This window comes from Miniopterus natalensis, chromosome 3 (assembly GCF_054644295.1).
Source record: "Miniopterus natalensis isolate mMinNat1 chromosome 3, mMinNat1.hap1, whole genome shotgun sequence".
In the NCBI taxonomy this organism is placed as follows: domain Eukaryota; kingdom Metazoa; phylum Chordata; class Mammalia; order Chiroptera; family Miniopteridae; genus Miniopterus; species Miniopterus natalensis.
Window position 1 is genome coordinate 32,037,635 of NC_142083.1, and position 27,981 is coordinate 32,065,615.

The 27,981-nt window shown below is 42.7% G+C and overlaps 1 protein-coding gene and 1 pseudogene across 1 annotated transcript; both read left to right on the forward strand.

Annotated features, from left to right (window-relative positions):
* Positions 1 to 3,292: 3,292 nt before the first annotated feature.
* On the forward strand, positions 3,293 to 27,899 carry SHISAL2B (shisa like 2B). Its single transcript, XM_087815385.1, has 3 exons — positions 3,293 to 3,483; positions 10,726 to 10,883; positions 27,766 to 27,899. Exons 1-3 carry the CDS (start codon positions 3,293 to 3,295, stop codon positions 27,897 to 27,899), a joined length of 483 nt encoding a protein of 160 aa, XP_087671511.1.
* LOC107526339 (COMM domain-containing protein 8-like) lies at positions 4,305 to 6,612 on the forward strand (annotated as a pseudogene).
* Positions 27,900 to 27,981: the final 82 nt, after the last annotated feature.

Consider the following 27,981-nt stretch of genomic DNA (forward strand, 5'->3'; position numbering starts at 1 on the left):
GCTAGGCGCAGATAATTATAAATGGGTTTTTCAGCTACATGAACGGCCTATGGAACATTTGAAAGTCACAGCCAGTTCTCCATTTTTCTGTGCATGTTGCAGGACATCAGAATGTTTAGCATCCCTGGCCCACATCCATCTCAATCATCATGACAACCAAAAATGTTCCCTCGTTTCCAGAATATTCCCTAAGTGTTCCCTAAAGGGGACTGCCACTTTTGTTGAGAACCAGTGAGATACAGGAAAATGAAAGATGTAATTTATGATTATCTTTTTGTGTTGGTCCAGGCCCACCCCAACTCCCTGCCAGAACCACTCCTGCCTGGAGGCAGAGACCTGGGGACTAGGGGACATGGGACCACAGCAGGCAAGTCAAGCAAGTGTTGTGCATCTTCAGAACTGGTATTGTTGAAAGCCAGTCTTGACATTGACCTTAAGCCTCATGCTGTAAAAGTCTTCTTTGCTTGCTTAGGCTTCAGAGGCCTCAAGGTACTTGAAGCTTGGTAGAGTCTAGCAGCCTTGGGCCTACCTCTCTCTGTGTGTTTGTGTGGGTTTGGGGTTTGGAAACGGCTAAGAGGCAGTAGCTGCCCAGAGCACAGCCGGAGGAACATCCCAACGAATTCTGTTGTCCATTTCCTGTCCCTGTTCCTGGACTACTGACCATTCATTTTGGTAGAAAATCACATGAATCAACAAGTTGTTTCCACCAGAAAACTATGAATTCTAACCATAACTGGACCCCAAGCAGTGCACCCAAAACTTCGTTTCACTCTGCCTGTCACCCAGGCATGTTCCCGACTATGCTGATTCTCAGTCTTTCTGTTATCTTCAGGCTCTCAAATTCCACCTGGTTGTCATGCTCTGCAGAAGACTTCTGTATATTTTACTGAGACGTCTGCCATGAAGGACTTCCCGCCTCTTTTTCTCAAACTCTCTTTTCCTCTTGCATACAAGGAAGCAAAGCCCACTTTGTTGCCTGTGGCCTGTTTCTCCCCCTTCCAAGGGAACATGCTCCATTGATGAAAGAGCTTCAGTTTTTCCCTTCAACTGCCTTCCCCCTCACCTTTGCCTGAAGACGTGCTAGAGGAGCCAGACCCTCTGGTTGCAAGCAGTAGAATACAACATCAGAGCACTTTGGCCGGAAAAGGGGATTTTATTCTAAGGAATCAAGGATGTCTCAATCCAGCCAGTGTGGCTCAGCGGTTGAGCTTTAACCCAGGAACCTGCAGATCGACGTTCGATTCCTGGTCAGGGCACATGCTTGGGTTGTGGGTTTGATCCCCAGCAGGGGGCGTGCAGAAGGCAGCCAATCAATCAATGACTCTCATCATTGATGTTTCTCTCTCTCTCTTCTTTTCTCTGAAATCAATAAAAACAACATGAAAAAAAAAAAAGAATGTCTCAAGAAACCTGATGGTAGGAATGCCACGGCCTCAGGCAAAGCTGTAGGCCCCCTTTCCACTCTTCTTTTCTGTCCCTCTTAGTTCGCTTCATTTTCCTGTTTCTTGTACACTCGCCTCTTGTGGTTTCATGTCCACAAGGAAGAATGCCAAGTCCAGGAGGGAGAAACTTACTTGCCCAGCTTGGGTCAGTTTTGGTCCCCTGGCAAGTCCAGATAAAATGGCTTAACAGGGACCAGACTTACCCTGCTGCTCGAGGCAAGTAAATACACAAAATACAGAAGCAATGGGTTTTGAACACGAATATCAGGAGGCACAGGATGGTGATCCCCAAGAGAGGAAACAGAGGAGGTGAGTCTCGTGATGGCCCCAACCTGCTGCTTGGAGAGTCTCCAGGCTGCAGCACAAGGTGGGGGGATGCAGGAGTAGCCCCAAAGTCTCCCTGAGTTGGGAAAACAGAGCTAGGAGTCCAGGGAAGACATGGTGGCTACCGGCTGCAGACCTGAATACCAGAGAGAAGAGAGCTGGGGGGCAGAGTGGGGAGGTAGAGGGGAATTCACGAGTCTTCAGCTGAGTACTGACCAGTCCATTCCTGTAAAGAAACCACTGGAAGCCAGGAAGAGAGCCACCTAAAAGGAGCAGAGGGAATGTGCCTTGGAGCCGTCACAGGGCCTGAAATAGTTTGCTTCCACTAGTCAGAGGGTGTCTTGTAATTCACAAGATATCCGTTGGACAAGTCAGAAGGGTGTCACCTCAGTTGTGGGGAAACATTTGGTCCTCAAGCCTGCTCTTGGCCTACCTCCCAGGCCTTCAAAGCAAACCTGAAAGAACCCAGCTGATACTGAGTATCTGAACTGCATCTCAGAACAAAGTTCAAGACTACTCAAAGGAACACAAAATACCCAGCACCGGAGGTAAAGCTCCTGATTCGGGCATGGGGTCGACCCTGGCCAGGGGAAGGGAGCAGAGAACCGAGGGGAGGGAACCATGCTCGATGGATCGCAGAAATCCGGCTGTCACTGTTTTCTTCACACACCTAATTACCGTGTGACTGTTTACAACAAACCTCGGGGCTATTGTCGATTAAAAAGACATTTTGAACAACTTAGGAAAATGAGAACACCAAGCAGGGGGACAAGGGACGAGGGAAGTTTCTGGTCTCTTTCTCCGCTTCCCTGACCGCCTGCCTCTGCGGGGGTCCCCCCTTTCCTAGCCGACTCCCCTGCCTTCCCTTCTCTTTCCAGGTTGTTTAATTGAACACAGAACGCGCGGCTGGTTTTCGGAGAAAATTGTGTTTCTTCACTGATTTTTACACTGGCGGGTTTTAATGTTTCACGTGTACTTCTCAGAGAAAGGGTTCTTCTCAACTCCCCGCGCGGGCAGGTGGTTCCGTGCCTCGTGTCCCGCCCACACACCCCCCACTCCTGGGGCAGCGGCCCTCGGGGGGCGAAGCCTCCCCGGCCCGGCCCGTCGGCCCGGAGCCCACCCGCCGCGTCCTTGCGCAAACGGAGCTGTCCGTGTCTACACGCGAACGCGGCCCGCACCCCGCGTCTTCCTGCGCGGAGCGGGGGCCGGCCGCTGGTGGCGCGAGGGAAAGTGCAGGGGTGTCAGGAGAGCGCGAAGCGGAGGGCGCAGAGCGCGGGACGGGCGGGCGGGCGGCGAGAGCACCGGCCGGGAGGAGCGAGCGGGCAGCGCGCGTCCCGCGCCCGGCTCCGCGCGGCCGGCGGGAGGTCGGAGCGCACAGGGGCGCGCGGGGGCTGAACTCGCAGCAGCCAGACCCCAGGTCGCAAGCGGGGAGCCCGGGCGCAGGCGTCGGCGGGCGCGGGTGGCGCGGGTCGCGTGCGGTCCGAGGGCAGGTCGGGGCCCGGGCGGCCCTGCCCCAGCCGGCCGCGATGGGCGAGGCGAGCCGGGTGTGCTCGGGCTACTACAGCCTCAACCACAGCTTCGTGGAGCCCTTCCAGTGTCCGCGGCGCGGCGAGGCGGCCGCGCTCCTCTACTGCTGCGGCTTCGCGGACCTCAAGTACTGCTGCGGGGAGCCGGGCAGCTACTTCCCCTACAAGCACAGCTACATGTGGAGCCTCAGGTGCGCAGGCGGGCGGCTGGCGGCCGGGTCCCGGGAGGTCCGGGCGGTGCCCCAGCGGGAGGAGGGAAGCGGCCCGCGGCCCCCGCCCCGCCCAGGTCGGGTCCCCTCGGGAGGACACGGAGCCCGCGAGGGCGCGTGAGGGCTCTGCCGAGAAACCCCGGCCCACTCCAAGGCGCCCGGGAGCCGGGATTCCGCGGGCGAGGGTCGGGCTGTGGCCACCAGAGGTGTGAATCCGCCAGCGGAGCCCGGGCGGCGAGGCGCGCGGGAGGAGCGCGGCTCTGCGCCCAGGGCGCACCAGCCCGCCCCGCCGGCCAGGCTCAGGGCCCCGCCAGCCTCCCCCGAGTGGACTGCGCTTCACTGTCCCCGGGGACCAGTCCCAGGCGGGCGACTCTGCCGGCAGAGACGAGACACGCAGATAACTTACGGAGACCACTCGCGGAGGTTTTGATTCTCTTTGATGTGTTTGGGCATTTGGTGCGTTTCAATAGAAAGGGGCTCCTGTGGGACCTATTTGAAGGCATTAACCAAGGACTCGAGTATTTTAAGTCTCTTTGGAGGGGAAAAGGGATTGGCTGTATTCTTTAAAATATCAAAAAGGAAGGTATGTGCCCGCGTGTGTGCGCTCGAGCAAGCAACTGGGCTTTATCATTTGCCCCTTACCGAGGATGTGACACTGACCCCGAGCCCAACTGGAGACCCACAGAGAGGTACAGTTGGAGGTGCCATGATTACACACTCTGGACCTATCCAGGACGCCCCCTTTCTAAACGGGGTGGCCCCTGCTGGAGAAACCTCAGGAGGGTCTTTCTTGCCTCTTTCCTATGGTGGAAATTTTACTTATTCCAACTAGTATTTATGCGGATCTGTTTCATTATGAAGTGCTCCCCCCCTCCACTCCAAAGGTTTGCAAACTCTGAACTTCATTCTTTCCGCCCAGAAAATGCACAGGATGTGGGGATTATAGGAAAGAACTCCCACTCACCTTAAAGTGTTTCTTACCCATGAGAGAGAAAAAGAGAGGGGAGGGGGAGAGAGAGGGAGAGACAGAGAGAAAGAGAGGGAGAGGGGGGGGAAGGGGGAGGGGGGAGGGGGAGGGGGAGGGGGAAGGGGAGGGGGAGGGAGAGGGGGAGAGACAGAGAGAAAGAGAGGGAGAGGGGGGGAGGGGGAGGGGGAGGGGGAGGGGGAGAGACAGAGAGAAAGGGAGAGGGGGAGGGGGAGGGGGAGGGGGAGGAAGAGGGGGAAGGGGAGGGGGAGGGAGAGGGGGAGAGACAGAGAGAAAGAGAGGGAGAGGGGGAGGGGGGGAGGGGGAGGGGGAGGGGGAGAGACAGAGAGAAAGGGAGAGGGGGAGGGGGAGGGGGAGGGGGAGGAAGAGGGGGAAGGGGAGGGGGAGGGAGAGGGGGAGAGACAGAGAGAAAGAGAGGGAGAGGGGGAGGGGGAGGGAGAGGGGGAGGGGGAGGGAGAGGGGGAGGGGAGGGGGAGGGGGGAAGGGGAGGGGGAAGGGGAGGGGGAAGGGGAGGGGGAGGGAGAGGGGGAGAGACAGAGAGAAAGAGAGGGAGAGGGGGAGGGGGAGGGAGAGAGGGGGAGGGGGAGGGAGAGGGAGAGGGGCGGAGTGGGGAGGGGGGAGGAAGACTGCTACAGGAGGAAGAATATAGGATGGGGCAAAAGTGGGTTTACAGCCCAGGGATGGAGCTGGAAGATGGAGCCCTTGCTGCCCTTGGCTGCAGAAGCTTGAAGCACAGCTGGGCCCACCCACAGCTTCACAAAATAATCGAGGGCATTTGTGGCCAAATGTAATCCTCTCTATCAGGATTATCAGAGTGTTTGGGATTCCACGGAATGGAAGCATGTTCTAGAATATATTACCAATTTTTTCAAAGCTGTAGCTGGTGAGAGCCCAGAGAGGCTCCAGATGACTATCCCTTATCTTTTGTATCATCTGGCCAGCAGGACCGCTGAGTTTTAGGGCTGAGCATTGGCCTGTGCAGCCTCTCACAGCGACGTCCTGAGCTACTTTGTCCGCATTCTGTTCCGATGCCCATCGGCTACCGGTGTTCACGGCATCCAGCTTCACGTCATGCCACTGGGTTCTGTCTAAGCATCTGCAACTTCTGTAGAAAATGTGTCCCATTACTGCTACACACTTACTAACTTCCTTTAGGAAACAGAAGTAGGACTGCATGTAAATCTCAGCAGCTAGTTAGGCATAGTTTATAATCATTTTAATCTCAGCGTAGCAAAAAAAAAAAAAAAAAAGCTGTATTTGGTAAAAGTTTATCTGATGAAGAGATATCTCAGCAATTGACTCAGTTGAATTCATTTCATAAGAAAGCTATCATGAAATGCTTGAAAACTATGAAAGATGGAATAAAGCAGGCTCTGTCAGAAGGAATAGTTGATACTTCCTCTGCACAGCTACAGGGTTTTGATTGGCAGTTAAAGCTTCCACTTTCTACAGACAAAATTGCTACATTACAAATGCCACTTTTTTTTAAGTGAGTATTGGTTTTGATACATGTATGTACAGAGTACTCATCTGCACATGTACATGGGTGGTTATACATATATAACACGTATATATATTTTGAAGGGATCGGGAGAGCAGATATAAGCAAAACACATCCCCAAAGTTTTTTATGTGCCTTTCAGTCTGGTATCTTTTAACTGGAAAAAACAACTCGATGAATAGAAATCATAAAAGCTAGCCTCACAACAGCACTAAATGCTGTTCTATTCTACAGCATTCCAAGTGAATTATTGCTGTGCTGTCAAAGAAAACAAAACATTTGGGAAAGACTGTTTATTTCACAGTGGCTGACCAAAAGTATGCAAGTGGTTACAAAAAAAAAATGTAGACAGCTAATGATGAGAGGTGCCACTTGCAAATCTTGAAACCCATTCACAAACCTTCAGCACTAACTCCAGGTTGCCGGAGATAATGTTAGAAGCGAAAGCGTTTTCCATGGGGAAATTCCCAGCACTTCCAAAGCATTTCAGCCACTTTTAAACCTTTATCTAGATGTAAAAGAAAATGAAGTCAAATCGCATGCCGTTGAAATGAGTGAAGAAGAGATGCAGAATCTAAAAGATTCCTTGGAAGCAGCTAATAAGGTCATTCTGCATTTGAAATAACTGGAAACGATGAGCACCAGCATTATCAGATTCCTGCCCCACGATCGATAAAACACAGTGAATACTTGTGTTCAGAAAACCTGGGATACACTATTATGCCAAGCTGAGGAAGCCGCAGTGCTGGGGTTGCAAAGATACAAGTGTATCAACTTCCCTAAAGAACAGGAAATTACATAGTTGACGGGAAACGCATAAAAATTAAAGATAAAAAGCTATAATAGTTTATATTTTCATAATGACTGTTCTGCTTCATTTATTAAATAGCTGAGAAATCTTCACATATATAGTTTTACTGAAAATTAAAAATGGGCCCTAAAGTAATGTAAACGTACAAAGCACAAATAAACTTGAATATTGCTTTAAGAAGGATGTGGCCCTGGCCTGGTGGCTGGGTTGCTTGGAACACTGTCCAGTGCACCAGAAGGTTGCAGGTTTGCAGGTTTGATCCCTGGTCAGGGAGCATGTGGGAGGCAACCCATTGATGTCTCTCTCTCTCTCTCCCTTCCTTTCTCTAAAATCAGTGAAAACATATCCTCGGGCAAGGATTGAAAAAAAAAAAAAAGATGTGAATATCAAGGATGAGTATTACGGTTATATGTACATGACTAATTTATGATATTTTAAAAATAACTTTTAAAGAATATATAAGCTGCATATATAACTCAGGAGATTCCATATCTTTCTCATATTTCAAAGGAAAGATGATAAAATTTAGCATTTCTTAGAGAATGCGAAGAGCTTAAAAGAAGCTCTTCAGGCATGAACAAGAAAAAAACTAAATCTGTGTGGACAATTTTGAGTTTATGAGTTCTAGAAACTAAAATCTTGTGCTGGAACATAGGAAAAATGCAATAACACTGTTATTTTTGTAATTCTAGGTCTGATTGGGAGAGTATGAGCTGATAAAAAGAATATATGTCATTGTATCATGTATATATTACTATTCAAATATCAGCTAAAACCACATATATATCCATTTTTGTTATAAATTCTTAATATTGAATTTAACAGTTTTGGATGTTAACTTTATTGGCAAACAGATCATTTTTAATTTCAGTTAAAGATAAGCATTCTGAACAAATGAAAATACAATTTTATTTTATTTTAAAAGTATGTTTGTAGTTCTGAGTACACAAAACACAGAGTTTATTCTTGTATTAGTATGTATTAATTACTATATTATTTTCCATATGAACAGCTGTAAGGCTACGTTTGCCCCACCCTGTATTATTTTCCCAATCTCCTAGGATGATCCAGAATTTGGCAGGCATGCCAAGTCTACAGCAAATGACTTTAAACGTTATTTCCTGAAGCACTAAAATAATTTTTTTATGTATTGCAAGCTCCAAAAATCTCCAAAAACATGCCCACTTTCCAGTGAGTTCAACTAACAAAGTTGTATTGTGTCAGAGTGTGACAAAATCTCAAAAAATAATAACAGCTTATCTTATTGTTTGGAGAAGCAATCTCTGTTGCACTGGCATAGGATTTGGCCTTTTGGAAAATAGCATAGTAACCCAGCCCTAGTCTTTGGAAGTTTTAATAATGGTAGCGGCTCCTCCAACAGAGACTGGCAAATCTTAAGGCAAACTCGGTTGTTTGATTTAAATCCCCAAAGTACCTGGGATTCTCGAATCCCTGACTCACTGCAACGTGACAAGCAGCAGAGGCTAAACCCTGTCCTAAGGCTTATGAGAGCGCAAAGGAATGAACAGCTTGCTGGGGTCTCCGTTCAGCACTGAGAAAATGGACAGAGCACCTCAGTTTCGGGAAATAGAAAAATGGCCTCAGTTGGCAATGTTAAACTTGGGGGTCTTGGTAGTTATTGCGCTCTGAGAGCACGCCGGGGTGGTAAAAATTTAGAGCTTCATTTCCCTCACATTCTTTGCTCTCCACCCCTAATTTAAAAGAGTCCAACTGTGAAAAATATTCCGGAGTCACTAACATTTGTTCTGAGATTCTGCAGTGCTGGAGAAAGGCACAGGTATTGCTGCTGCAGGTGGGTCAAGTTGCTGAGCAGGAGAATTGCTCCACTAACGATGACAGCTTCAGACCCTCTCAGGGACTGCCAGGTGACGCTGTGAGGAAAGACCAACTCTCCCGCTCTGGGTCTGGCCCACTCCCACCTTTTCTCCTCTTTATAGATCCCTAATCTGTTTGGTACCCTTCTTCAGGAAAATAACGCCTGTTGCACAGGGTGATGCACGAGTTCAATAAGTATTTGTGGAAATAAGTATTTTAGGGTATTTCTGGGGCCTCATCTTTGTCTAGAGGTTCGCATGCATGAAGCACCGTTTCTGTAAAGTGGAACTGTGACATTGGAACAGTGTGCTGGATTGTGAAGACCTCCTTTAAAAACAGAAAGTAGAAGCAGCATGCTCTGTTTTTGTTTTTCCTTCAGATCATGTGGATTGGCTTTTTAAATTATGTACATTAAAAGCCCACTATAAGTATGTTGAGTTTAATGAACTTGACAATTTTACTTTTAAATTGACTAAATTGTGTTTCTACTTTGGAGATTTTTTTTTAAATAACCGGATTCTCATTTCAGGAATCTTTCCAGATGTCTAGCCTCCTAGCTGCCTTGTGCAGCAGATAATTTTAATGAAGAGAATTATGTTCTCATGTGTCTATGTAGAGTCCTAACCCTCCCTGACCTGTACAATCTAGAAAATCAGCTTTGGTGCAAACAAGCAAGAAAGAGGAGTTGCCAAAGCCAGGTGTCTACCCCTTAGACTAGTGCACCAAGTGAGGGCAAACTCCAATGTAAACATATAACTGTATACTGACTCTAGCCACAGAATTACCCAATCTTCACCTGCATGCAGGGCCAGGGGAAGTGGGCTGACATTAATAAACCTAGTACAAGAATCTCCATGTCTGTGGCTCAGGAGGCAATCTCTAAATTGCAGGAGTGCTTTATCTCCTGAAAACAAGGTTAAGTTGGATGAGCTTTGCCTCTTACTTTTAATTCTGTTCTCCTTACTCCCAAATCAGTGACTCACCTAGCATTGCTGCTCCAATTCTCCCTTCCCTCCCTTGTGGTACTTGTCAAACTTGTCAAGGCCCTGACCTCTAGGAGACAGCAGAAGCCTGCAGGCAAGTCAGGAAGATAATGAAGGAAAAGATCATCACCTTTCAATAATGATGACTTTTTAATTACTACACGTGGGCCAATCACCAGTAAATTACTATTTACTTCCATTTATGGACCATTTACTACAAGCCAAGTACTCTGTAAACACTTGGGAAGTCAACAGACGTATCTGCCCTAGAGCAGCTTAAAACCTAATTACATATTTACACACTCACACATACATATGGTTCATAAACGTACATATATTTGCGTTAGTCTTTCAAAATAATTCTTTTTTCCAAGCTCCATTTCCCATTTTAAAGTATTAAGCCCACAGGTTTATGCAAATCATGTTCATTTTCAAACGATTGGCCTGATAGAGAACTGTATCAGAAGGGATTATTACGAATTTAGTGCGGAGCAAACAATATCAGATATGTACTTTATCTTTAGAGGAAATACAAGCTTTCTTCCCTAATGCTAGATGTGATTGGTGTTATGCTCTTTAGAAGAAACACTCAGATTGAACAGGAACTTTATATAACTTTCATAACTATTGCTTTCCTTTAAGTAAACCTCCCCCTCTTTTCTGATAGTTGTGGTTTTGTATATTAGCAAACAATATCTCCCATATGTGTCTCCAACAGGAAAGTCCTACATTTCTGATAAACATTTGGTTCACTACTTTCCTGGAGGTAAATACTTCCATATTCTTTTATCGGTGAACCTGATCTTTGCTTCTAGAGGCTTGAGTTGTTTTTGAATTATCTCTAGAGAACCATGGGAGCTTTTCCCTATCCTATGGATTCATGAGGTAGTCTATACCAATATTAACATGTACATGTATAGAGAAAGTATAGTAAGAATTTTATGGTGGAGAAAGGGGAGCTGTAGATTTCAATCATATTCTGTTTATCCTAAAAGGTAATTCAATTATGAATAACTGAAGGAAGAACTAACAGTATTTCAACCTCTGTTTTAGTTCCTGTGCAAAGCGGCCTGTGCGACACTCACAATGTTTTCTCTGTGTTCCTCAGCATCGGTGCTCTGACTGGACTGGGAATTGCTGCCCTCGTTTTACTTGCCTTTGTCATCAGCGTCTGTGTCCTTTGCTATTTATTTCTGTATACAAAGCCTCAAATGCTAGACACTGGCCTTAAACTTCAACACCTAGAGGCTTCTTCCACTCAAGAAGGTAATCAGTATCCATTATTTGTAGCCAATTGCCTGTACTCTGTTCAAAAGAATAGCCTGTACCTGGGTAACAGGTCATACTGTCAATGAACGCTTTTTAAAAATTCAGTTCATTATGTGTCTTCGTAGAAATTCACGTTAAATTAGGCCTTAATGATGAAATACCTTAGGGAAATTGTGCCTGAGGAAAAATAGCAGCAGGATGTAGATATCCTTGTGAAAAATAATACATTGATCCAATAAATCCACTTTAAGATATTTATGACTCTTCCAGTTATAAAGGTTTTATCTTCTTGGAATTTTTAAATTTTGTTTTTGATGGAGCCATAGAAGTCAAATAAATAGAGGAACAACATACCTGATACTGAATTCTCAGTGTGGGATCACTCTAGATTGGTTAGTCAATAGCCAGTTAAGCATTTACCTGTGCGCCTATGGTGCACAGAATTCAGAGGAGACACATAAAATAATTCAGAGGCATGTAAAAGAAACAGAAATATAGACAGAAGAGAATCTCTGTTCTTTTTTTTTTTTTTTAATCCTTATCCGAGGATATTGTTTCCATTGTTTTTCAGAGAGAGTGAAAGGAAAAGAGAGAGAGAGAGAGAGAGAGAGATCTCACATTGATTGGTTGCCTCCCGAATGTGCCCCTCCGACTGGGGCCAGGGATTGAGCTTGTGCCCTCGGCCAAAATCAAACCCAGGACCCTTCAGTCCAAGTGCTAATGCTTCAACCACTGGGCCAAACCGGCTAGGGCAAGAGGGTCTCTGTTCTTGAATAGGTTATGAACTAGTTAACATATAGTGGTGTATGTACTGTGATTATGATGTAGAAAGAAATTTTTATGTATGGTTCATGGAACGGGGTCTTGTTATCTCAGTTATGAAGTTCTACATAAATGCTAATTGTTATTAAGAAACGTGGAAAGAATTGTTAATATTTTGTGAATATCAATTTCTATGAGTGTATTTAAAAAGTAGTAATCATGGCCCTGGCCAGTGTGGCTCAGTTGGTTGGAGCATTGTCCTGTGCACCGAAGGGTCACAGGTTCTATTACTGGTCAGGGCACACACCCAGGTTGCAGGTTTGATCCATGGTTGGGGGGATCCCTCTGTGGGAGGCAACCAATTGATGTTTCTTTCTCATATCAATGTTTCTCTCTCTCTTTCCATCTCCCTTCCTCTCTCAAATCAAGAAAATCATATCCTTAGATAAGAATTTTTTTAAAAAAGTAGTAATCATGAATTTTATTTTGATATATATTTAGAATATATTTTAATAAAAATTTAGAATATATGTATATGTATTTAGAATAAAACACACATGCTCATTGACTTCCATTTAAGAATAAATTTTAAAAAGATATATATATATTTAATTTTTTAAAATTTATCTTTATTGTTGAGAGTATTACAGGTGTCCCATTTTTCCCCCAATTGACCCCCTCCACTTCGCTCCCACCCCCTCCCCAGGCCTTCACCCCATCATTGACTGTGTCCGTGGGTTATGCATATATGCATATAACTTCTTTGGTTAATCTCTTCCCACCTTCCACCCCCTTCCCCTCTTTCCTCTGAAATACGATTCTCTGTTGCATGCGTCAATGTCTCTGGATCTACTTACTTCGTCAGATTCTTTGGTTCATTAGCTTCTTCTTAAAGAAGACCCTTCAACATTTCCTGTAGTGCTGGTCTGGTGGTGATGAACTCCTTTAGCTTTTTCTTATCTGTGAAGATTTTTATCTGACCTTCAGTTCTAAACAATAGCTTTGCTGGGTAGAGCAATCTTGGTTGTAGTTGCATGTTTTTCATCACTTTGAATATTTCTTGCCACTCCCTTCTGGCCTGCAAGGTTTCTGTTGAGAAATCATCTGACAGTCATATGGGTGCTCCCTTGTAGGTAAGTAATTGCTTTTCTCTTGCTGCTTTTAAGATTCTCTCTTTGTCTTTAACCTTTGGCATTTTAATTATGATGTGTCTTGCTGTGGGCCTCTTTGGGTTCCTCTTGTTTGGGACCCTCTGTGATTCCTGGACTTGTAAGTCTGTTTCTTTCCCCAGGTAGAGGAAGTTTTCTGTAATTATTTTTCAAATAGGTTTTCAATTTCTTGCTCTCTTTCTTCCCTTTCTGGCACCCCAGTAATACAAATGTTGGGCCTCTTGAAGTTGTCCCAAAGGCTCCTTATACTATCTTCCTATTTCTGGATTCTTTTTTCTTTTTGCTCTTCTGGTTGGGTGTTTTTTGTTTCCTCATGTTCCAAATTGCTGATTTGATTCTCAGCATCCTCTACTCTACTGTTGATTCCCTGTAAATTATTCTTCATTTCAGTTCATGTAGCCTTCATTTCTGATTGGTACTTTATTATGTTATCGATTTTCTCAGTTATTTTCTTAATAATATGCTTGAGCATCCTTATAAACAAGATTCTGAACTCTGTATCTGTTAGCTTGCTTGGATCTATTTCATTTAGTTCCTCTTCTAGAGATTTCTTCTGTGCTTTCCTTTGTGACATGTTTCTTTGCCTCTGCATTTTGTCTGCTTTCAGGTGTTTGTTTCTATGTATTAGATAGAGTTGCTATGTCTCCTGGAATTTGTAGAGTGGCTTTGTGTAGTAGGTGTCCTGTAGGGTCCAGTGGCTCCCCCTCCCCAGTCACCTGAGCTGGGCCTTCCAGGTGCTCCCCTGTGTGGGCTGTGTGCACTGTCCTGTTGTAGTTGAGCCTTGGTTGTTGTTGGCGTCCCTGGGAGGAACTGACCCCCAGGCCAATCAGCTGTGAGGACCAGCTGCAACTATAGCAGAAGAGCTGCTGTGCTGGAGACACCCCTAAGGAGCAGGATTTACTTCAGTGGAGCTTTGGTGTTCACCAAGTGCACCCCTTGAGTGTGTCACTCGTGGATGTAGTAGGGTTGTAATCCAGCGTGGTCGAGTCTGACCACCAGGTGCACTGTCTCTGGGGCCTCCCGGGAGGTGCAAAGTCAGCTTGTGCCAGTGCCTTGCCCAGGGCCCCCCAGCATGAGCTACACAGCAAACCGTAGTTGGCTGCTACTTGTGCTGGGCTTGGAGGTGTCCAGGAAAGGCCAAGCTATGAGCCAATGCAGCTGCCGCTAGTGCCAGGCCTGGGGCCACTTAACAAGCCATATGGGGCCTGCTGCTGCTTGTGTGAGAGATTTTAGGAAAGTCCTAAGCATGAGGCTTGAGAGGCCACTTGCATAGAAAAGCCCCTGGCAATGGCCTGGATGAGCTGCAGGTGGGGGGGCGGGGCCTCTGGGAATCACGGGGCGGGGCCAAAGGTGGGAGTCAGGTGCTGGCGACTCAAACATGGCGCCTGCCTGCCGGCTGTGTGCGGGGAGGACTCGCCACAGGAGCCATGGCCTCCGCCAGCCCTTCTGCCTGGGAGGAAGCCGCCCTCCGCCTCTCGCCCGGATCTCAGGCAGGTTAGTTCCCCCCGAGTGTCCCGGGTCCTTTCAGGCTGCTGCCCGGCGCTGGGCTCCGAGGGAGCGTCCGAGTGAGTCCGTGCCGGGCCCTTTAGAGGAGCTGCTGGGGCTCCCGCAGCCTCCGCGACCCTCAGGGACAGTCCCTGCTGGTTTCACAGCCCGGAGCTGTGGGGACGTCTCTTCCCGGCCCTGGGGCCCTGGGCTGGGGCCTGCTGTGGGGCAGGGACCCCTTGCTCCTCTGGGAAACCCCCACCGCCGAGATTCCCTCCAGGGTTTAAACCGTGGCACCGGGTGTGGGCCCGCGGCCGTGTCTCCGAGATTCAGCCCCGACCCGCCCGCGTCTCCGCCCCTCCTCCCGGTCTCGGTGCTCCTTCAGCTCCCTGGTTGTGGGGCGTCTGTGCAGCCGGATCTCAGGAGGCTCTGAGTGACAGTGGTTCTGTATTTTAGTTGTGATTTTGATGTGGTTGCGCGAGGCGGCGGGGGCAGCTGTTACCTACGCCACCATGTTGTTTCTCTCTAAAAAGATATTTTAAAAATTTTAGAAAATTTTCTGCTCATATGCTCTATTTCAGCTGAACCCTGAAACTTATGTATGGAGCACTTGTCTGCGACCTCTCGAATCCCCGCTGCTGTGTGATTGCATTAGCCCTCGCTTCCTCTCTGTGGGGAGCTCTCTCACAGGGCGTCCCGTGTCAGGGAACAGGAGGCCAAGATCTCTGCAGTTCTCTTTCTGAAGCACTTTCTGAAGTTTGGAGATTGCATGGCAGCCTTGACAGGATGTTATGGGTTAGATCCCATTTCTCTACAGGCAAAATGAAGCAGTGGATTAGTGATTATGAAATAATCAGATCATATAATCAACTTTTGTCTCAGTTGCTTAGATAATGTAAGGCACCAGCTCTTACTGTGCATAAAAATCCCTTAGGGAGCTTGTAAAAACTGCAAACTCCAGGCTCTGCTTTTTAAAACAAATAGCTGCTCTTCCTCCTCTGTCCTTTCTGCCCAGTACAGTCCGAGTAAGCCTGTTAAAACCAAAGTCGGGTCATGTCACTCCTCTGCTCAGAACCCTAATCACCTCCTGTCTCTTAACTGTGACCTCTAGGGCTTTGTAGTCAGCCCTCTTCACCCTTATTTCTCTCATCCCCTTCTGCCCAGCCAGGATGGCTTCTTTGCTGTGCCTTGAAACTCCTGCCTCAGGGCCTTTGTACGTATTGTCTGGAATGTTTTTCCTTTAGGAGCATGCACTGGCACTTTCTTTAAATTTTTACTAAAAGTCACCCTCCCAGGAAGTTCTTCCCTAATCACTCTACATTTTTAACTTCCCTTCCACATTTCCTGCTTTATTTTCCTCCTAAGTGTTTACCACTATTATGCAATATATATTTTAGTTATTGTGTAACTTTTCTCCACTCCAACTAGAAAGTAAGTTCTAGGAAAGTAGTAATTTTGGTCTTATTTTCTCACTACTGTATTCCTAGTGCCTCAGGACATCTAACAAACGTTTGCTGAATGAATTGAGTGGAGTAGCACTTCACCTCTACTGCAGATATTCAAAGGATTTGTTTATTGTCACCACTACAGTCATCAAACATTCATTGGTGCCTTCTCTATACAATGCACTGTGCTAAATAAAAATTGGTTATTTTGCTAGTTTATCTTAGGGACTGCTCCAAATGTTACTTCTTTTTGGCCCTGAGAACCCGGCAACAGAATTAGTTGGCTTATTGATTCAAGTTGTGTAGTCTTACTGCTATTTAGCTGAGGAGATCCGTTAATACACTTCCTATGTAGTTAGACAAGACTGCTGTCTTGCAATGAAATGTCCCCACTCTGCCTCTCTCAAAAACATGTTTATCAAGTCAGCAAATTAATTCAATACACCTTTGCTATTGGCAAGGCAAGGTTCTTTATGATCATTGCCTTCCTGCTGCTTTCAAAGAGGTGATTTTCATCCCTTGGGTTGAGTTTAACCAAATCAGACAGAGTGGAGAGCCCAAAACAAAATAGGTAATCCAGATGTCACTTGAATAGGAAGAGAAACTGGTTTATATTTGAAGGTGACCTTTTGAAGTGATAATTGAAAACCATTGCTGAGCTGTTGTTAAATATGCATGCTCCACTCCACTGCTGCTCCAGCCTAGGAATAGATGCCAGTGTTTTAGCTATAGAGAAAACAAGTCTTTACTCTCTTTAAGGAATGCCTTAAATGTATGAACATGATAAAATGTTTGCATAATAATCAAGCAAATAAACATATAGCAGAAGAAAATTGGTTTCATCCGTTATCACTTCTTTCTTTCAAAACTTTTTGTTCTTAAGAAGAAAACTCCCATTATTTATTTATTTTTCCTTATTTTCATTTTTTTCCATCACCATTTATCCCCCTTATACCCTGTCTTCCACCTCCACCCACCCCTCTCCCTGCCCCACAATCACCACACTGTTGTCTGTGTTCATGACTACTTTCTTTCTTTTATTTCTTTTTTGCTCAATCCCTCCACCCCAACCCTCACCCCCTGAGCTGTCTGCCTGCTCTCTGTCTATGAGTCTGTCTCTGTTTGGCTTGTTAGTTCAGTTTGCTCATTAAATTTCACGTATGAGTGAAATCGTATGGTACTTGTCTTTCTCTGCCTGGCTTATTTCACTTGGCATAATACTCTCCAGGTCCATTCATACTGTCGCATAGGATAAAATTTTCTTCCCTTTTAAGGCCTAGTAGTGTTCCATGGTGTAAACGTACCATGGTTATTTTATCCACTCATCTACTGATGGACAGTTGGGCTGCTTCCAAATCTTGGCTATTGTAAATAGCACTGCAATGAACATAGGGGTGCATATATTCTCTTTCAAATTAGTGTTTTGAGCTGCTTCAGATAAATTCCCAGCAGTGGAACTGCTGGGTCATAAGGCAGTTCCATTCTTAATTTTTTGAGATTCCATCCTGCTTTCCACAGTGGCTGCACCCGTCTGCATTCCCACCAACAGTGAATGAGGGTTCCCTTTTCTCCACACCCTTGCCAACTGGTTTGTTGATTTGTTGATAGTAGCCATTTTGACAGGTGTGAAGTGATATTTCATTGTGGTTGTTATTTGCATCTCTGATGATTAGTGACACTGAACATCTTTTCATATGTCTATTGGCCACCTGTATGTCATCTTTGGAAAAGTGTCTATTCAGGTCTTTTGCCCATTTTTAAATTGGATTGTTTGGTTTTTTGGTGTTGAGTTTCATAAGTTCTGTATAAATCCAATTCAGTGGGTTGGCTGTCTTTTTATTTTGTTGATGGTTTCCTTTGCTGTGCAAAACCTTTTTAGTTTGATGTAGTCCCATTTGTTTATTTTTTTTGTTTCCCTTGCCCAAGGAGATATATCACTAAAAATATTCCTGCAAGAAATGTCCAAGGTTTTACTGCCTAAGTTTTCCTTTAGGATTTTTATGGTTTCAAGTCTAACATTTAAGTCTTTAATCCATTTTGAGTGTATTCTTGTGTCCGGTATAAGAAGGTGGTTTAGTTTCATTTTTTCACATATCTGTCCAATTGTCCCAAAACAATTTATTGAATAGACTATTTTTAGTCCATGGTATGTTTTTGCCTCTTTTGTCAAATATTAATTAACTATAAAGGTGTGAGTTTATTTTTGGGCTCCCTATTCTGTTCCATTGAGCTATATGTCTGTTTTTATGCTAGTACCATGCTGTTTTGGTTATGATGGCCTTATAGTATAGTTTGATATCACGTAGCATGATTCCTCCAATTTTGTTCTTCTTTCTCAAGATTGCTGTTGCTATTCAGGGTCTTTTGTGGTTCCACATAAATTTTTGGAATATTTGTTCCAGTTCTGTGAAATATGTCATTGGTATCTTGATAGGAATCGCATTGAATCTGTAGATTGCTTTGGGTGGTATGGACATTTTAATGTTAATTCTTCCTATCCCTGAGCAGTGTTTGTGTCTTCTTCAATTTCTTTCTTCAGTGTTTTATAATTTTCTGAGTACAAGTCTTTTATATCCTTGGTTAAATTTATTCCCAAGGGACCCTGGCTGTCTGTGATGGGCCCTGGGCTACCTCTTTGGAGTTACTAGGATCCACAGCTTGTGGCTCCCTTTGCTGAGCCTGCTTGCATGTGGAAAGAATCAAGCTGTACACCAAGGTCTGTTTTTACTAACACCAGGCCCAGGAGCAGGTCAGCAAAAGCCTCAAAGCACCCAGAGATCCACCTCTGCCTGCAGGCTGTCTGTTAGTCTCAGTCACTTAAGGAGCCTCTGACTGTACTCCTCAGCAGGGCTTAAGGTCTACAGGGTGGGCTGAGAAGAATTCCAATGGGTGGAGCTATTGCTTCCCCCCAGGCTGATGCTGTATGGAGGGGAATGCTCTGCCTAAGAAGGTGGCTTTTGCAGTATGGCTTCTCTCCAGCTCGTCTTTAGCTGGTTATTCAGGATGATCTTTCTGTACTTTAGTGTAATTTCAGTTGGGTCCTGGGAAGAAGTGAGTGTAGCTTCCACTCAATCTACGGCCATCTTGAATCTCCAACCTCCCATTATTATTTTTTTATTGTTGATAGTATTACAGATGTTTTCCCCCCTTTTTCCCCTCTCCACTCAGCTCCTGCCCCACCCCAGGTCTTCCTCACACCACTGTCTCTGTCCATAGGTTATGCTTATATGCATGTATGTACTTTGGTTAATCTCTCCCATTCTTTTAAATTAATTTTAATAATCGAGACTGTTTTCATTGTAAGAAATTTGAATGGCTTCAAGGGAAGTGTGTTTTTGTGAACATACTAAAACTGACTTAGGGCACTGGACTTTTTTTTGTCTCTATAAATGACAATAGGTTTAAAATAGTCTAATCTTAAACAATTTTGCCAAGATTTTTCCCTTCTTGTATCTTTATTCTATTGGGTTTCATTCTTTTCAATGTATACAGTCTAAGGCTTTATACACTTTGAATTGATCCTGAAAGAATCTGGTCTCTGGCAGTAACTGTAGCATTTAATTGGGCTCCCTCCAGGGCTCATTTGTGCAGAGGTCCTATTGCTAAGCAATTGATTGGTCTTTAAATTGCGTGCCATAACCATTTCTTCCTTTTTAACTTTTGTATTTTGAGTTATGCACGTTTCAAATGCCAACGTTTAAAAGAATAGCACAGCTTGTAAATTGTACTGTGTAAGATGTGCAGTTCTGAACAGAAGATGTTTGTGTGAAGGGATCTTTCTGAGTAGATACTCCTGAGGGTGAAGGCTCATTTCAAAAGATGTGGAAGAATTAATGGCTAATAGAGGGGCAATGAAGGGGGCGAGACTCTTAGATCCCCCCTCCTCCAACTTTTTCATCGGAAAATCCTTAAAGGTAGATAAGAGGGGACCTTGTGCCTCCAGAATTCCAAGGGCTGGAGTGGAAGGGCTGCCTTAAGCCTTAAGGCTTTCAATCGTTTGAAGTTACCCACTTTATTTTTTAAATTTATGGGAATTTTTTATTTGACTGCATAATGTAATGGCTTGCTTTACTCTAATAATATCTTCTTTTTATATATGAGCAAAACTGATGCTCCAGGACTAAAAGCACATCACTCTGTGATTTTGAGTGTCCATTGACACCCTGCAGCTGTGGAGAGGGATGGGGATAGAGGAGAGGCGTTCTTAGAAGCAGATTTTTTGATGGAATTCAGAAGGCAGATACTAGCAGAGCTGCCTGGAACACACAAATAATATAGTTGAATGGGAATAGTAGACAACCCCAAGCCTGTATTTGGTGATTTCTTTTGTGAAGGCAGGTGATATAAATGAAAAAGGATCCGTAAATCGGCAGTAAGACACACATGTCTAGGAGAAAAACATACATTATATTTGGAGTACTGACAAAGAAAGTAAATTGAAGGTCATATAATTGTTTATTCTGCCTGTGAGCAAAGTGGGACTTACACTGGCTCAGAACGGTCTGATATATTTCTTCTTCCTAGAGGACACCCTCACTCCCGAGTTAAAAACAGAACCAAAAGCAAAAACTTGAGATGCACTTTCATTGTAGGAAAATTAAAAAATACAGAGAAACAAACAAATAATGTCATCCATGACCCCACCACACAAAGATAATAGATATTAACACATGGTGAATATCCATGGTTTTCTATGCAACTTAGATATATATAACAAAGTAGGAGGAGGGCGACGAGTCTTATAATAACATGCTGTTTTTCACTGAATAATAGTGATATCTTTGCCAATAAATACCTCTATCGTCGTGTTTAATGGTTCCATTTTATTACCATGATGGATGGAGTGCTAGGAGTCTGTATTCTTTTATTTTGATGTAATTTCACACTTCCAGAAAAGTTGCAAAAACACTATGAAAAAGGTTTTATACCTTTTCTCAGATTTACTGTTAATATTTTGCCTCATTTTCCTCATCATTGACTTTCTCTTGACATATATTTTCTTAACCATTTGGAAATAATTTGCAGGTATCATATCTTTTAACCATAAATATTTCAGTATGCATTTCCTAAGAATAAGAGTTTTTTTAAACATAATTACAGTATATTTAACAAAGTCAGGAAATCTAACATTGATACAGGAATATTATCAAATCCGTAGTTCATATTCAAAATTTGCCAACATCCTTAATAGCTATTTTTTCTTATCTCAGAGCTAGTCCAGAATTACATCTTATAATTAGTTGTCATATTTCTTTAGTTTCCTTTAATCTTCAATCATTCTTTGTCTTTTATGATCTTAACATTTTTGAAAAGTAAAAGCCAGTTATTTTGTACAGTGTCCCTCAATTTAAATTTGTCTGATGTTCTCTCATGATTGAAGAGAGATCACACATTTTGAAAGAAATAGCACAGAAGTTACATTCTCAGAGCATCATAACAGAAAGACATAATATTGGCTTGTTCCATTATTGGTGATGTTAACTTGTATTCTTTGGTTAAGGCTGTATTTGCTGGATTAATCCATTGTAAAGTCACCATTTTCCCCTTTGTCATTACTAAGTAATTGGTGGGGAGGTACTTCGAAATTATGAAAATATCGTGTTCTGCCTCAAACTGACAACCAACCCATTAATGGTTCTTAATTAAACTTTTTTTTTGTTCAGAATTTCAAAATAATTTCAAGACTATTATTATGATAGGTGTAAAATGGTGACTTTCTAACCTCATCATTCCTTCTATATTTATTAGTTGTTATTCAACTACAGGAAGGGCTTTCCTTTCTCCCCTATTTATTTACCTGTTTAAGATCAGTATGGACTCAGATTCCTGAAATATTCTCTTACTACCATTATTTATTTTGATCCTTGAATTATTTCAGATTTGACTTGTGGGAGCAATTTTAAACTAGGTCTGGTGTCCTTTTGAAATGTGTTCATTATTTTTTAAGCACTTTTTTGCTTTCTGTCACCAGATGTTCCAGGGTGTCCTGTACTTTCCCTGTTCCAGCCCCAGAACCTGCCATTTCTCCAAGAAGCCAGGTTCATTTTAGTTGTGAATGGTGTTTAGAAACCAAGGTCTGGGTATACCACACTTTATTAAATTGTTGATGTTGAACTAGCTTCCATTATTTTTTCTGTCACACACATACGTTGAGCATTCAAGCATTTGCTTAGCATAGATCCCTGGGAGTGAAGTTGCTGACCCAAGGATGGGCCACATTAAGGGCTTTGGCAACACGTTGCTAACGGCCCTCCAGAAAAATACTATTTCATGGGTATTATTTCAAAAGATATATATTTTACTAATTTCATTGAGAGAAATAATGTTGTGCCTTGTTTTATCTAATTAGGAGTGAAAGTGGACATTTTAATGTTAGTCATTTTTTTGTGGCATATTGTTTCTCATATCTTATACACATTTTTCTATGACAGTATTCTTTTTTCATTGCTTTATAAGAACTTTCCTTACAGTAAGTAAACTCTTTTTTCACGTATATTGCAAATGTTTTCATAGTTGTTTCTTTTTAAATTTTGTTTGTAACAATTTTTTAATTTGTTTCACCTTTTGTGATTTCTCCCTTTGGTCTCATACTTAGAAAGTTCTTGCCTCACTAGAAAATATAAAGATATTTACCTATATTTTCTTCTAATACATTTATTCACTTGTTTTTAACATTTAAATCTTTAATAATTCTGGAATTTTAACTTTGGTATAAAGTGGGAGGAACGGATCTGCCTTCATTTATATTTTGCAAATAATAAACCAATTGTTCATATATTTATTGGAAAAGCCATCTTTCTCTTGCCAACTTAAAATATCACCTCTGTCATAAACTAAATTTTTATATATACAGGGATCTGTTTTCAGATTTTCTGTTCTGTCAGATTTACCAGTCTGTTTGTTCTTAAGCTGGCAATATACTTTTTAAATTATTGTAGTTATATAGTTTAATACCTGATTAAGCAAGACTTTCTCTTCTTTCCCATTATGCTTCTTTTTCAAAGTTTCTTGGCTACTCTTGTAAGGGTCTGATTTCCAAATAAACTTATGAATCACACAGTCAAAATTTTAAAAATCAAGTGGTATTTTGATGATTTTTGTACTCAATTTACAGATAATTTTGGGAGCTGTTTTTCTTAACTCCTCTCCAACAAAACTTACACTGCTTAAAACTCATTAATTAGGCTGCGAGATTATTTCATAACACTGCTGTCTCAGGGGGCTTTAGGAAGGAGGGAGTTTTTGGACTCAGGGGCAGAAAGAGCCACTTGTACCTCCTAAAGGGAACTTTCTACTTAAAATTATGAGCCTGGAATTTCCCAGGGCTGTTCTTGCTCCTAGAAGGTAGAAAGTCAAACTGCTCAGCAGAGCTACAGCTGCATTTCGCATCTGTGAGTCCGCAGGGCCCAGCCTTAGGCAATCCTGGCTGATGTTGGAAACCACCACCAAAATAGAAGCCCATCTCTCATTGTGAAGTTCACTTAAAGGACTTAACTATCAGCTACATCCTTTTGTCAGTTGTGTTAGTCAGCAGTGGATGGGAAAATTTAACAATGCAGAAAATGTAAAGAAAAAAAGACCAATTGTGGAAAAGGTAGGGTCGGAAAACATTTCCGGATAGAACCACCTTTACTCATTGACAGATGGACCAGGCAAAAGGGCAAGTCTAGGATTTGAACTTTCACAATGAATTTTTAACTACAGTTTACTGGAGGTACTTTTCTATCCTTGAGGGGAAGGCAGGGCAGTGAAGAAGGGAGAGGCCAATAGTTTTGCTCACTTTGCCGTTTACTTCAGATCCAGCCCTGTGCATCATATTAAACTTGAAGGCAAAATGTCCTCTTGCAAATAAAAGACCCTTTTAGGTTCAAATTTAAGATTGCTTGTTTCCACTAGAAGGTACTGTGGGATGAGTGGGACCTGTAGATTTTCTACTAAATAATAAAGTGAGTCAGCTGATTAGTAATTAGAAGCTGCTATAGGACTGCAGAGTGGTACACAGGAGCTAGGATACAAGCAGACAGCGGCAGAAAAATTTAATTACAATTCTGCCAGGTAGCCAGGAGAAGAAGACTGGCAGAGGGCCCCAGCATTTTTTTTTATATTTTGAAATGGCAGGCAAGAGCAGTGTTCATAAACAATAAAATACATAGAAGAAAACATAGGCACTAAACTTATGGACCTTGGTCTCAGAGAGATTTTTGTGAACTTGACCCTAAAGGCAAGGAAAGTAAAAGCAAAAATAAATGAATGGGACTACATCAAACTAAAAATCTTCTGCACAGCAAAAAAAATCAACAAAACAAAAAAGGCAACCAACCAAATGGGAGCTGATATTTGCAAATGATACTTCCAAGAAAGGGCTAATATCTAAAATATATAAAGAACTCATACAACTCAACAACAAAAACAATCCAATTAAAAAATGGGCAGAGAGCCTGAACAGACACTTTTCCCATGAAGACATACAGATGGCAAACAGATATATTTAAAATGCTTAACTTCACTAGCTATAAGGGAAATGCAAATCAAACCCGCAATGAGATATTACCTCACACTTGTTAGAATGGCTACTATCAATAAGACAAGAAATAAGTGTTGGTGAGGTTGTGGAGAAAAAGGGGCGCTTATACACTATTGCTGGGAATGTAAATTGGTACAGCCACTATGGAAAACAGTATGGTTTCCTTGGAAACATTAAGAATAAAGTAAACATATGACCCAGCAATCTCTCTTCTGAGTATCTACCCGAAAAATTTGAAAACATTTATTTGTAAAGATAAATGATATGTACCCCTGTGCTCACTGCAGCATTATTCATGGTAGCCAAGACATGGAAGCAACCTCAGTGCCCTTCGATGGCTGGTGGATATGAAGAGGTGGTACATATATGAAATGCACTACTACTCAGTCGTAAGGAAGGACGAAACCCTGCCACTTGGGAAAACAGATGGATCTTGAACTCTCAAGTATCCCAAGTGAAATAAGTCAGATTGAAAGGATAAGAACAATAGGACTTCACTCATGTGGGATATCAAACAGAAAGCAACAGACTCACAGACACAGCCAACAGTACGGCGGTTACCAGAGGAGGAGGTGGGTGGGGGAAAGATGAAGACGGTAAAGGGGTCAAATATAAGGTAACAGGAGATAGACTGGGTGGTGAGCACACACTGCAATGTATAGAAGATGTGTTACAGAATTGCACACCTGAGACTGCATGATGTTATTGACCAGTTATCCCAATAAATTTAATTTAAAAAGGTAGTGTTCATAGAAGAGTTAGGATAAAAGGATCCCTGAGGAATGGTTCTGAAAATGAATGCAAAATTTAACTTCTATCAGAAAATATATATTGGCCTAGTTGGTGATGGGGATAGGTAGGTTGGTTGATGAATTTGATTTAAATGATGAATTTTATTCATTTGATGAACTGAACTTAAATGTTGGCATATGTTAAAGCTTTAATTTAAATGCCAGTCTGAGAAACATAGGATTAGAGAAAGGTTGAGATTTACATATGATGACCAGATCCAAAAAAAAGAAAAAAGAAAATGGAAAGCCAGCAACTAATGTCAACCCGGGAAAGCACAGTGACATTGGGTCTTTTTTTGCAATCTGTACTCAGGTAAAGAAATGGAGGAATTAGATAAGAAAAACACTTTGGGAGCTCAATGGAATTACAGATTTCTTATTTTAAATTGAATCCATATTGTAATTTTGTGACCGAAAAGAGGCAGCTGGTTTTATCCCTATTTTGTTGGTTAAGAAATTAGTTTCTATTTTTTAAAGCAACACTAGGAAAATTTGAGGTGGCTGAGACTTTCCCTTTCTTTCTCTTAAAAGTCTTAAAAAGGGATGCAATCAGCTGGACTCTGTTATCACTACAGCCCCACTCATTACAATTGTTTTTCCACATGTCCGATGACTCTAATTTACCAGAGGGAAACACACTGAAAGCACCCTTGGATTTTTCTAAGCTGCAGGAAGAGAACATTGGGGATATTAACTTGCTAATCAAAGCTTCTGCTTCAAATAGTGTTAATATGATGTTTATAACAAATCTTTTCTTGTTTGTGTAGCATATTGGTTGTGTTAGGGGAACTGCCTTACCTTAAGAGGCCAATCTAAGAAAAGATCTCGGTACCTACACTGGTCAGAAGACTCCAGTCAGTAGTCAAGGAAACAGTGAGTCAGGGCTGGAGGAAGGAGGACTTCACAAGTCCCAGATGAAGAAAAATCTATAGTACTGGCGTGTACTTTGTGAGCCTTTAGATCTCAGACGGCTGCAGACAGGTTAGATAAACTCTTGAGTTGTTGCCAGAAAAATGTATAATAGAAACTAGAGCTGTCAGAGTGTTGATGACTTAGAACCCCAAACTAAGTTAGGAAATAACTCCCTGAGTTTATCATAAAAAAGAACAAAATTGTGTGTGACAAGGTAGACAAAAACACCTTGCGACTCTGATTAAAATATTATGAATTTAAGTATGTGAAAAGCTTAGGAAATACGACGGACTTGAATTACACATCAGTTTTCAGATTTCCAGAAATTTCAATAAAATATTCAAATTATAGATGTTTAAAGACATGCTTACATAAGATACAAATGCTACCCAAATAATTTGAGACTGGTCTTTTACCTTGACCTGCTACAATACAGAAGAGTACAAATAATACTAAAAATATGAAAAATAAACCACAAATATTGTTTTTCTTTTCTTTTTTTAATATCTTTATTGATTTCAGAGAGAGGAAAGGAGAAGGACAGAGAGAGATAGAAACATCAATGATGAGAGAGTCATTGATCGGCTGCCTCCTGCACGCCCCTGACTGGGGATCGAGCCCGCAACCCGGGCATGTGCCCTGACCTGGAATCGAACCCCGATCGCCTGGATCCTAGGTCGACGCTCAACCGCTGAGCCATGCCCGGCCAGGCACAAATATTGTTTTTCAAATGTTATACAAGGAAAATAGTTTCAAGGGCCCTCTAGAATATATTACATTACTTAAGTATTTAAATAGTAGTTAAATTTGAACCAAATACTTTTTTAAAGACTACTTTACAAATAACAAGAACTTATCAGTTCATCCAATTTTCAGGCCAGCTTTCCCTCTCACATTTACCTTGAACAGCTTTACTTGCTGTTTGGGGAGAGGGCTACCTGCCAAGTCAGAAATTGTTGTGTCTTCAACAAATTAGCTTTGACAAATCAAATTAAATGGTTGAAACATTACAACTGGATGTTTAGAAGTAGAACATTATTTTGCCAACAAATAGTTCTCTACCCCTGTGCACTCTGGACTCTTATTTACATGACTGCATGAGATCGTGGCACAAATGTGTTCTTTTTAAAAATTACATATAAGTCGACTATGATGGCAAAGCCTTAAAGTGTTGCAAATTATTATGACGGGCTTCAGTATAGTTTTGTCCACTTCATGAACAGGGACAGTCAGTTTTGTTAAGCAACTCAGAAATCATTACCTTCTCATCGAATGTGTACTTATCTCCAAGGAAGCATGGAGAAAGGTAAGCATGGACATAAAAACTGTACTTCTGGTACTGAACATTTCCCTTATTTGACTTTCAGGAGAAAATACTCAAAAACAACTTGTGTGTGTTTTTTTAATTCTCACCAGAGGATACTTTTTCCATTGCCTTTCGGGGGGGGGCGGGGGAGAAACATCGATGTGAGAGAGACACACTGATTGGTTGCCTCCTGCTTGTGCCCCGACCAGGGCTGGGGATGGAGCCTGCAACCAAGGTACGTGCCCTCGACAGGAACTGAACTCAGGACCCTTTAGTCCGAGGGCCGGAGCTCTAACCCCTGAGTAAACCAGGCAGGGCTCAAAAACAACTTTGAAGTGATTCAGTTCTCGCTTATCCACATAGTGTTTTGAGGACATCGTATTTTCAATATTGCTACAAAATTTATGTTTTTAAGCAAAAATGTTAAGTCTAATTTTATGTCATAATTTCACATAATTATTTCATTTTGTTTTGTGTATTTGCAGGCAACTCAAATAGGAAAATCAAAGCCCCCAATTCAAATGCAGCATCAAATTCAACGAATGAAACAACCTATGAAGCTAATGATATAAATCAAGAAAAAACAATGGATACAACACAAATCAACATTGCGTATTAAAAATCCTGTGTTGTAAAAGCTCACTGGATGGAGCCATAAAAATAAAGAGTGCATTTAAAATACAGTTTGTAATAATACATTT

Excerpts from the sequence above, each read along its gene's own strand:
- SHISAL2B (XM_087815385.1), top strand. The coding sequence starts at position 3,293 with ATGGGCGAGGCGAGCCGGGTGTGCTCGGGCTACTACAGCCTCAACCAC. Across the intron at positions 3,484-10,725 it reads AGCTACATGTGGAGCCTCAG|CATCGGTGCTCTGACTGGAC; the intron begins GTGCGCAGGCGG and ends TGTGTTCCTCAG. Across the intron at positions 10,884-27,765 it reads GGCTTCTTCCACTCAAGAAG|GCAACTCAAATAGGAAAATC; the intron begins GTAATCAGTATC and ends GTGTATTTGCAG.